The 12,357-nt window shown below is 31.2% G+C and overlaps 1 protein-coding gene across 1 annotated transcript in view; it reads left to right on the forward strand.

Moving 5' to 3' along the window:
- DNAJC1 (DnaJ heat shock protein family (Hsp40) member C1) overlaps positions 1–12,357 on the forward strand; it is a 227,282-nt gene that overhangs the window by 82,464 nt on the left and 132,461 nt on the right. The window contains exons 4-6 of the mRNA XM_004425444.3: positions 4,677–4,842; positions 5,711–5,808; positions 6,777–6,870. Coding sequence (XP_004425501.3) covers positions 4,677–4,842; positions 5,711–5,808; positions 6,777–6,870 — 358 coding nt within the window. The remainder of the gene's footprint in view (positions 1–4,676; positions 4,843–5,710; positions 5,809–6,776; positions 6,871–12,357) is intronic.

Consider the following 12,357-nt stretch of genomic DNA (forward strand, 5'->3'; position numbering starts at 1 on the left):
TAAATCCTTTGGGGAGGGAGGAGAGCATAGTTTTATCTTCTAAAAGAAGATTATCTCATACTGGTATTAAAAAATGCTCTTTGGGATCACAATTATTTATTATAAATATTCATTAAATCAGTGCTTTTCAATGTGTAAGTAACCTTCCAGGAATTTGCAGTTTGGAAAATTGTCGTAGACATATTTTCCCATTTATTTCCCTTACAAATAATTGTTTTCACTGAAATCAAGTGCATTCTTTTAAATTTTGGTAGAAAGGGGAATAGCAGTTAAATAGATAAAATAGCAAACTGGATAACCTTTTTATTTTTATTTTTTTAAGGAAAAAGCAAATTTTATATTATTTTTTAAACAGCCTTTTTAAGGTATAATTTGCATACCATAAAAGTCACCTTTTTAAGTGTACAATTCAGTGATTTTTAGTAAAATTACAGAGTTGTGCTAACCACCACAATCTAGTTTTAGAATGTTTCCATCACTTCAAAATATTCCCTTAAGCCCATTTGCAAGCAATCTCCACTCTGACCCTGGCCCCAGGCAATTACTCATCTCTTTTCTGTGTCTATAAATCCATCTTTTCCAGACATTTCATATTAATGAAATCATGTAATGTATAGTCTTTTGCATCTGCTTCTTTCTATTATTGTAATGTTTCTGAGGTACATTCATACTGTAGCATGTACCAGTAGTTCATTCTTCTTTATTGCTGAATAGTATTCCATATACCAGTTTTGTTTCTCCATTCACCAACTGATAGACAGTTAGGTTGTTTCCACTTTTTGGCTTTGATGAACAATGCTGCTATGAATATTCACATTCAAGTCTTTGCATGAACAGATGTTTTTCATTTCTTTTGGGTGGATTCCTGAGAGTGCAATTGTGAATAAACTTTTAAGCCTTCGTTCTTCCCAAAGGTATAGGCTATAGCATGAAAATAACAAGTTTTCCTGGTTAGTGTAAGGAAGCATAGCATAGCCTTTTCTAAACTCTGTAAATAACTAGCTTATTATGGGGAATAGCAGCTCAGCTATGTTCTGACATAAATTTCTAAACAAATGCCATGAGTGTTAGCTGAAATAAAGGATAAGTAGATACCAATCATTGCATATATGCACTAGATTGTGCTTTAGTAATATTAGCACATTTACTTTTGTTTAGATTCTATTGTAAATTTTTAACCAGTGTTCTTTTGCTAACTCAATTGCGCAACTTTAAATTTGTTTTTTGGGTTTTTTTTTTCCTCTATTTTATGGCACTGTATTCATAAAAATTGAATGTCTTTTTTCAGTTTACTAAATAAAATCATGTTTTATTTACAAATCCAATGAAAAATATAGTTATTTCAGCCTTAATCTGCTAAACTTTTACAAATCCATTACCTAGTTATCATAAACTTGATTACAGGTGTGTTTGAATAAAAATAAACCTGAGAATAAGGAATCTATCTTAGTACCTTCCCTATTTAGGAGATATGACACCTATTATGTACAGTCTATAAAGTGCTGTGTACCACATGTTTTAGCATATATATATATTTTATAAAGGAGAGTAAGATCAATTAATTTACAGTTGTTTCCTGTTTATGTTTTTTGTACAATTTATTTTTACTCTAAGTTTCAAAATGTGACCTAATAATGGATGTTGTTGTTATTGCTTTAAGCTAAAAAGTCAAACTTTGCATGATGGGAAATTCACAATTTAGGCAAATGCTAGAATTATTTAAATATTTGTTTTCATAATATACACATATTCTATTTTAGTTTCATAGTTACTATTTTATATTTCAAAATATACTAGTATTTTAAATTTACATAATTTTTTTCTGTTGGTAATATATACGTTTTAGATTTATTTGCCTTCCAATGTTTATATTAGGCTAAAGATGTTAGATGAATTGCAGATTATGGAATGGAACTCACTCATGATTATGTAACCATTATTTTATGTTCGTGTACATTTTAAGAAAATCAAAGTAAACATATATTAGGTCATACGTTGGATGTGTGGAATTGATCAATTAATGTTTTAATTTCCAAGATAATACCTTTATAGTTCCATATCATTTTTTGCATTAGGTATATTTTTATCATAGAGATTTACTTTTGTGTCTTATAATATTCATGCATGTGTGCATTCTTAATCTGGTTTTAACAAATTGTTAAGAGCAGTTTGTATGAGCTCAGTTACAGAACATTTTAACAGTGTTATGTGTTAAATATAGAAAAAGCATAACATAGTGATATTTTAAGTTTTATGTGTTGTCAACATAACATTTTTTAAAAATTACGTATGAATATAGTATCTGTGTATATTTTAAGAAATATCGTTATTTTTTCAGTGTTTCAGGAAAGCAGTGATTTATCTTTTAACAGCATATATTTTAAAAAGTGAACTATAATATAAGCTATCTTCCCTTAAAATGCCAGTTGTGTGAGCCATAATGTTCATTGATAGTAAAATCAATAGAGCATTGATTGTAAGCTTAATCCCTGGAGACCGTTGTTTCGAGTGGCAGACATAGCCCCGTAAATATCTAGTTCTGTTTAATGTGTTCAGGGCGTGAGGTTTTGCTATCTTGAATTTGGCTGTGCACTAAATATAATTTATATGTGGGGCAGAAAATGGTAGCTATTAACAGATACATAGCATTTCAACAATGATGGTGATAAAATATTTGGTATGAGAGTCATAGCTATGAGTTCAGCTGTGTTTTCTTCCAATACAGTTTAGATCTAAAACAAATTCAGTACTTAATAATGCTCTTAGAGAATTGTTGCCACTTTCTTAAATGTTCTTTATTAATAACTACACTTTTTACGTGAAGTTATTTCATCGGAGAGATTAGCTAAAAATAATGATTTTTATATTCACCTTTTATTTCCCTCAACAAATCTGAAGTGAATGTAGATTTAGAATAAATTCAGGACTTGACATTCATTGGACTTCATTCAAATGTTGTAATCTTGTGTTATAGCACTTGAAACCTTTTTCCCAATCCACTTCTAATTTAAAATGAGTCAGTTTTTACAAAGATTTAAGCATAAATTTTTGAAGACAGGAATGATAGCTTTTGAGGAAATCATATTATTATATCTTGATATTAATGTTCAAGAATTGCTATCAATATTGAAAAAGGAGAATCTTTAACATCAGATTTTGTCTGGTCCAGCTACTACACAACCATATTTTAATTTGTAGACTCTTGTACACTACACAATTGCCATTTAAGAGTTTAGTACTAATTAATGTCCTTTGCTCTGAACATTGGATATTCTGATCTGCCAGTATTATTAATAATCTAAGTGGATCCAAAAGACAGGTTTTCTAGATTTGTTAATAAAATGTATTTTGAATATATAACCAATATTTTCTACTGAAAAAAGCAGTTGCCTGTAATAAATCTTCTGCTTTATTTTTTTTAGCATATCTCCAAGGTATCAATTTAATAACTATCAAAGTAGCTACTGCAGTTGTTGCATTTAAATTGATTTACATGTCAAGACTGGCAGTTTAGCAGCTGCGCTATTATTCCTAGATCGGTCAATTTACTTGAGAAAAACCTACTACTGAGTTCTACTGACCTGCCTGACAATATAGGCCCTATTTCTATTCCTGTAATTAGGCCTGCAACTAACTCAGAATATTTTTAATTAAAATATTTTGGTCAATGTGTTGCACCAAATTAGGCCTTTCAGTGAAGATTCAATTCTAGAAATAGTGTGATTAGAATATTTAATGAGTTGTGTTCAATTAAGATTAACAGGTTGTATGTTTTGAACATACAGTGTTTGTGTGTGACCATTTTGAGTTTTACAATCATAAAGGTTAGTCCTGATTTTTAACCATAAAAATATTTGCCTCAGTAACTGTCTGACAGGTAAATTTAAATTCCGTTGACATTTTACTCTCAAGAAAGCTGATTTAAAATGCATTACTAGGAAAGCTTTTATGTATTATGTTCTTCCCTTCCAGCAAAGCCAAAAATGAGGAAATTGCTACTTAAATGTTTACAAATAAACAGTTTTATTGAGAAATCTGACATAAACATTGGTTGTTTCAATATCTCTTTCTAATTTGGGAATTTTTGTTTTCTGAACAAATGTGAGCAATACAGAATTAAAAGGTACTCATTTTACAGGCTTTTACATCATTAAGATGCTTCAATAAAATAATATGTATAAATATATTTCAACCTTGAAGCATAGTAGAGGGGTGGAAATAAAAGCACTGACTAGAAAATTTATCCTGAATTTGATTCAATTAATATCTAATTCGTGATAGCAAATAGAGCTCTAATCTTGATTTTTCTCCCTTTGAGATCCTTTTGTTGCTGACTTCTGTGGTGGGATCTTGACTGCAGACTGTGACAGAGCGGTAAACTATGTGGCTCCTTTAGTTTAGGTGTCATTCCAGGAGTCACGTCATTGGGGTGCTATAAAAACACAGGATCTGGTATCCACAGTATATTACTGTGTACCTTTTAGAAGGTTGTCTGTGACAGGACCTACAGACAGCGTTTTCGATTTATAGGCCATTATAATGCTGATAATCTACATAAATGTTATCTATTTTGGAAAACTTCTTTTCTCTTTCCTCTTTTTAAATCGAGGTACAAATAAAGTGTTTTGTTTTTATTTTAAACTTCCCGTGAAAAACTGTTATATTTGCTATTGTAGGTATGATGATGTTCTGATCAATGGACTTCCAGATTGGCGACAGCCTGTATTCTACTACAGGCGGGTGAGAAAAATGAGCAATGCTGAGCTGGCATTACTCTTGTTCATTATTCTCACAGTGGGTCATTATGCTGTGGTTTGGTCAATCTACCTGGAAAAACAACTGGTAAGTATTGGTAATAAATCAAACGATCTAGCCTCCTTAATTTTATATGGAATTTCAGACATTTGTTTTTCAACTGATGAAAATTTCCATTTTTCTATATATGCTCCACATTCTAGTAGTTTTGTACTCAGTATTTAGAGTTTGATATGTTTCTAAGTCAAGAAGAACCCATGACATAAGAAAAACAAATTCTTTTTAAAAATGTGGCATTTGAGTTTGTTATAAAATTTTGTGAAGGCCCCAATATCTAGCTGAAAAGTAGAAGGTAGAGCCATGTTTTCTTAATTATTACTTTCCAAATGGAAATATTTTTTCTGTAAAGATGGTTTTAGAAATTTTTGTTTTACAGGCCCTTACGTAAAGAATGTTTACGTTCAAAGTTTTAAGTGAGAGTTGAAATGAGTATAATTTTGTAATTTCAGAGATCAGTTGGTTAAAAAATTATTACCTTTTTTTCATCTAATATACTACTACATAGTTTATTCTGCTATGGATTTTTATTTATATGCTAAAGATAAACATATCAGTATTCATGAATTACCATCTGTTTACTCATTCTTTTTGAAGTGACATTATTAAAGTTGGATGAATGAGAAAAAGTAAGTTGAATGCTTTCTCTTCTTAGAAAACTTTGATTGCTATGGAGATACACATGAGTGACAGTGCTGAACTTCATGTGTGTTTCAGGACTGGATACCATGGCAACAGTTATTGTTAGAGATTGATGATTTTACTTAATCATGTTGGCCCTTACATATATTTGCATAAATGTTTCTGTATAATGTTTACCCTTCGCAGAAGACTCTTGATAACATTTGAAGAGTACGTGTTAATGATAACCTGTAACCATAATTCTTTCCACATTCAGGATGAACTGCTCAGTAGAAAAAAGAGAGAAAGAAAAAAAAAGATAGGCAACAAGAGTGCGGATGTATCAAAACTTGGTGCTTCAGAAAAAAATGAAAGGTAGGAGCATATAAAAATATTTTATAATTTGAAACTGTTTTAAAATGTTTTTAATATGATTTGACTTCATACGTGTATCCATTTCAGATATGCTAACATTTATATCTGTAGTAGGCTTATAAAAGAATAATAATGTGCCATAATTTATGAGACAAATTCTAATCTTAAGCAAAAGTTCTACAAGTTTTTTTCCCCTTTTAAAATGTTAATATATATTTAAGTAATTAAACCCCCAAATTCTTCTAGTTTGAAATTTGTATACTGAACTTTAGAAACAAAGTATTCCTAGAAGAATCTATCACTTCGGTGTTTAGCTCAAGAGTGACAATATGTAGAGAGGCAGTGATGTACAGTACACTCAAAAACATACCACCATTTCTTCTATCGACTCATAGAAAGAAATAAAGGGTTTAAATGGTTCACACAGCAGGGCAGGAACTGGATCAATGTGAGATGGAGATCAGAGACTATTCTGCCTGTCTTCTGTTCTGGTGACATCAGTGAGTAATGCTTCGGTGAACTGCAAATGACATTAATTTTTATGTATTGGTTTGTTTATGCTACAGTCTTCATATCTGCTTGTCAGCACTTGGGAATACTCTGATGATGTTTAGTCTTTTATAGCTGAAGTAATCATAAGGTTTAAGAATTCATTTTGCAGAACTGATGAAAAGTCCGGGTTAGAAAGAGGGCTTTTGTTTCTTTATCTTTATAACTTGATTAGAAGCCTCCTTCCCCAAAATCTCAGCCTAGATTCTCTTACTTGCTATATATATTGCATTTGTTGTAACTACTGTATTTCCTGAGAGAATAAGTCAGATTAAGTGATAACTGTCATTCACTGAAAATTTTCTTCATTTTTTTTGTTGAAATAGCCATTCAAAACAGAAATTATCTATTATAAAAATATTTTGTTTTTCAACTTTCTCTCTGTATTTTGCTTCTTTGTTTTTTTGTTTTCCCTTTAGACTGCTGATGAAGCCACAATGGCATGATTTGCTTCCATGCAAGCTGGGGATTTGGTTTTGCCTTACACTAAAAGCATTGCCTCATCTAATCCAGGTAAAATGTACCTCTTTGATATAATATTAGATGCTTTCATTTTAATTATTCATGAAATAATTTATGCCCATGTCCGCTCTTTGAATGCTGGTATACAGTGGCTGTTTCGTAATGCTGATTGAACTAAATAGTGTTTTTATAAGTGTAAACCTAATTTAGAATAGTTCTAAAATTATTTAAGTATCTGTTCCTATAACTGTCTTTTACAGTGCTTTTAGAATACCTTAGAATTCCAAGACACTGGAATTAGGGCAGATATAAAAGCAATAAAAATTTAATCAGCTATTATCATTTAAGATGTATCCAGTAAAAAAGATCAGGACTCAAATAGCTTGTCACCCATTATTTTAATAGTATTTAAATACATAGCATAAAAAAAACTTTACATGAGCATCTGTATAATTATGCAAAATATATATTGCTTTCCATTTTATTTGCAACTTTAAGAGGAGTGAGGATATTTTGTCTTATATTGGTAATGAAAGTTTCTGTTGCTAGTTAGTCTTGATCAAACAATAGAATGTGGGTACATATCATGTTTATATGGCAGTTTCTCTTATTCTTTTATATTTAGCGTACCAAGGCATATTTTATTAAATTATTACTTTGCTAATATTAACTATTGCATCGGGTTAGAAAATTCTCAACACATAAGCATAATATTTGAAAGTATATATATAGTTTTGGTATACAAATTTTGAGGTTCTTTGAGGCTGCAATTTTGGGGAGGAAATGTTTCATTTCAGAAAATAAATATTTAGAAAGAGCTAGAGAGCCAGATAATTTCTGTCTAGTTCTACCCACTTCTTTTCATCTATCACAGCTGTTTTTCTTAATCGTTTAAGGAAAGGAATGACTCCAACTTCTGGATTTTATTCTCCTTTTTCCTTTCTAAAGAAAATTTAATATTTGAAGGGAACATGAATTAAAAATCACTAGTATATTTCTTTCCAGCCATTGAGAAATTATTTACCAGTTCTTCCATCAAAATAGTTCATCTTAATAGTTATTGTTTACATAATTGTATATTTTGCTTTCAGTTAATAGAGAAAGTTGAAGTACTTTGGTAATTTAAAAGCTTTTGTTTTTAACTTGTTTAGCACATTATATTGTTTATTTGAATAAAAACCCACAATCCTTGTATGCTATTTTATGTCAGACTTAATAACAGAGAGGGAAAGTATATTTGTCATACCAGTATGTTTATGAGAAGACGTGACAGAAAAATATTTTAGGACATGTTCTCTTATGTTTTTTTAAGAGTGATTATTGTTTGCCAGCTTTAGAATCTGTCAACAGGCAAACCAGAGTGTAGATGGATTTAAAAGTATAGTTATGAGACAATATAAATAGAACATCACATAAAATGTCAATCTGAAACCCCTTTTGTAATTTTAATCTAAGTCATTTGAAACAAAGTTTATTTGGTAAAAATAACATACTTCTTGGTTAGCATGTAGGGTAATTTGCAAAAATAAAACCAGTATATTAAGATAGCTTAGATTTACAAGTTATTATTTTAATTTATCTGCCTGTGATATCTAGACCTAACAGATTAAGTATTTTGCCTCATCATAAATTTATATAAAACTTACAAAAATAAGGAATTTTACAAAACCTTTTTAATCTCTTTAGAAACACTGCTTTCTTAAACCGTTGGATTAGGCTGATTTTTAAAGTTTTTACTTACTTGATAGTACCTGTTGCCTTTCAGTTTTGAGATGCTGCTAGGCATTGGGTTTTCAAAACCTTGTAAATCTAATTGTTAAATTTTGTTCTAATTATTTCTTTCTGATAAATGTACTCCAAGAAGAAAAACAAGACAATTTTCCTTTATTTATTTTTGATTATTTTGTTGAGGTCTTATTGGCTTAAAACGTTGTGTAAATTTCAGGTGTACATTATTATATAGATGGTTTTCCTTTTTTTTTAAGCAAATGCTTGATATTTTAATTCTGCTTTGAGGACATAAGATTAGTTTTTCTCGTGTTCACTAACAAAATAATGTAATACAGTAGACTCTGATACAAATTGTAATAGTGAAAGTGTTTTAGATTGGTAAGCGTATAGCTTATGCTTTCATAAGCATCAGCAAAGCAATACTGAATAGTTGCCATTAGGATTAGACTTTTGTCTTCATTTTTTTCAGTCTGCTGTGACCTTTGTATTAATTTATCATCCATAAAATTGTGTAATGTGAGTACATATGCCTATTTACAACACTGATGTTTTTATGTGACACTTTTGTGAAATCTTTCTAAATAAGATATTTATTCCATTTAGAATAAACCCTCTTTACCTGAAGCAATCTGGATTCATAATCGGTACAGTGGTCAAAAAAGAGCCTTACTAGAGCCCTAAGTATAAAAATTGATACACATGGCCTTAAAAATTTTAAGCATACACTTTACATTTATTCACCACTCTTGTGATATAGGGTCATTGTTTATTTCTAAATAGGAGTCTCCCTTCTTGTATAAGCCATACCTATAATCTTGGTTTCTTTAAGGACAAATTTCCAGTTGATTTCTTTAAAGAAAAGTTAAACTAGACTCTTGTGAAGCAATGTAATTGGCTAATCTTTAGAGCTTTTTATGATTTCCCCCAGTCTTTTAACTGACTGACTGACATCTAGTCAACAGCATTTTTAGGAACTCTTTTATTGAGCTTTCCAAAGCATCTACTTGGTTTTCATAGAAACGACTCTCATTTTCTACTCACTTTTCATCTTTTTAATGTAATATTTAATTTAATCATATAGTCACAATAACAAGTATCATTGACACAAACAGGTTTAAGAGCTAACACAACCAGGTCATATAAGCATACAGTAAGTTAGTTAAGCAGATATCAGTTGAGTTTTACTTCTGTGTGTGAATCCTTTGAATTTCATGAAGAGTTCATTAAAAGTATATAGCTATTGGATGAGAAGGAGGGTCTAAACTAAAAGTGGGAGATCAGAGACTTCCAGCAAATGGCCTTCACACTAGCAGAATCTCTACCCAAATTTTGTCCTTATTGTATCAACAGCTCTTCATCTCCAACTTTTATCCTCCCATTCTTCCTTAAATACCCATTCTTTTATTACACTTCCCATTCATATATGGTTATCCGGTAGGATTTGGAAAAGTGGCAGTTCTGGTTCAGCTTATGCTCCTAAGTTCAGTATTTTTTTACTTAGTATCTAAGATAGCTGGGAAAGCTTCTTATTGCCTGATTAGTTTGCCTAAATTATTTTCTATCCTCCTCCTGTCCCCAAAAAATTCACAAATGAGAATAGTTATATCAGTATTTGATGTATAAAGCTTCATCTGGTTATATGTTTAGAAAAAACAGTTTAGCTGATTTAATAAAAATTTATTAAACATATCAGAACAAGGCACTATAAGAGGCTATAGAGATGAATATGCCTTCTAGGACCTTAGAGTCAGGTAGAGCTTACAACACATGAATTAAAATAGTTATACAATGTGGTATAATAATAATACAGTATGGTATATAAGCTTCACATGTGCAGTATAAACAATGACTTCTGTAGATGTTCAGAGAAGTAAGATTGTCTCTATTTAGGATGACCAAGGAAAGCTAAAAAAAAGGAGCCACTTGAACTGAGCCTTGAAAGATGACTAGACCCCATTGTACAACTGCTTATTTTAAAAAAACGATATCGCATAGCACTACCATCATCTAAGACTATATCCTAGGTCTCCAGGCTCTGTATATAGCCATTTAGGAGTTTCTACTGTAATAGATTAATCTGATATGACAAATTTATAATGGATGTTTAGACAGAATAAAGTTTATTGATAAGACAATGAAGTATTCCCATCATGCACATCTGTCCAAGATATGTATATATTGTTACGACTGGAAGAGTTAGAGTACATAATGGGCAGAAAGCATTCAAAGTGGTTCTGTGATCAGGCTGGGTAGAGGTAAAAGGATATCTTTCATAGTTCCCCTTGCTTTTTGAGAAGGTCCTTATCACTTCCAGCACTGGGTTTTATTCCTTTCCTTTCCTCTGAGAAAATATTGGGAGAATTATAAGAATTGGTAGCTTAGAAGAATGAGGCCAAAGAACTAGAAACTATTATACATGATACATGTAAAGTATTTGATAATGTTACATTAATATCAAACATTTCCCAGATGGAAAATATCCAATGAAAGGATGTATGGATATTAGTATATTTAGCAAAATCTCTGCCCCATATCATTCATTTACCCACATTTGCAGAAAAGTAAAAAGTCAAATGAGAAACCAAAGAAAAAGAATCTGGAGAGTGTTTGTAAATTGATGAATAGATGGAAGCTTAGTGTGTGCACAGAGAGATGAGAGAACATTAGAGAAGAGTAAAATGCAAGACTATGAATAGAAACTGGGGAAACTTGAGAAAATGTGTTTAGATAGCTAAGAAAGCAAGTGGAATGGTCAACAGAGGACATGGAATATGAATTAGAATGAAACAGGGAACTTGAACTATATCAAGAGAGGCACTGTGTGCTTTGAAGCTAGAATTTAATATTAACATTAAAAGCATAGCCCTAATGACACTTTTGTATCTTACCGGTCTGTTTCTGTTCTCATGGTAGTTTTGAAGGGAGTACATTCTCTTGGAATCTGACCAAACCAGTCATCTCTGTTGGCTATATTCAGACTATAATGCCAAGAAATTTTTCTAACCTCCAAAATGCCCTTCTTGGATATTTTTAAATTGATCATATATGCTCTGAAACATTCATAGCCGTGAAAGTCGCAAACAATTCATGAAATATAACCAATACTACGTGCATATTTTCAGTTTAACTCTTTTAACTTAGTTTTTGTCACTGCCTATTTGTGTTGGAGCCCATAATAATTTAGATTGTTAATACTATCAATTTCTCATACAAAATCACTAAGTGCCAAATATCCCAAGTGATTGCCAAAGTAAATCATAGTTTGTTCATAGTTCTCTACATTTTCTGAGATGAAACAGATCTTGAGTATTCAGAACTTATTTGTTTGATAGTTTGTTTGATTCTCTGGGAATTCACCATTCAAGTTTCTCTCTACCTGGTGTTACATTTCTCAGTAGCGTAATTTATAAAATATAAAACTCCTTTAGGTGTGTATTGCCTATTGTTGTAAATTTTTCCCACTAAGTCGCAATCCCATCTTTTCTCACTACCAAGCTGATGTTACATGAACACAGTTAAACTAAAAATTATTGTAGGAAATTTCCAGCATGCATAGCCCCACCCCCATCAGAGTTTATAGGTGACCTAGGAGCAGTGTCTGAGAAAATAGAGGCATCTTCTCTGTAGTGCTGTGGCTTTTACCTTAAAAAATAAAATAAAAGTTGCTTGAGAGAGTAAAGAGAATACTGTACTTTATGGAACTATTTATAAATGGAGGCTTCCTCCCTCCCAAGAAGCTTCTCCCATGGAAATTACAACTGTGGGCAAGCCTGGGGGTCACCCTCTGTATAGTCAGGGCCCTTCCTT

The sequence above is a fragment of the Ceratotherium simum genome, chromosome 32 (genome assembly GCF_057802395.1).
Source record: "Ceratotherium simum simum isolate JZ-2026a chromosome 32, ASM5780239v1, whole genome shotgun sequence".
Taxonomy (NCBI): Eukaryota; Metazoa; Chordata; class Mammalia; order Perissodactyla; family Rhinocerotidae; genus Ceratotherium; species Ceratotherium simum.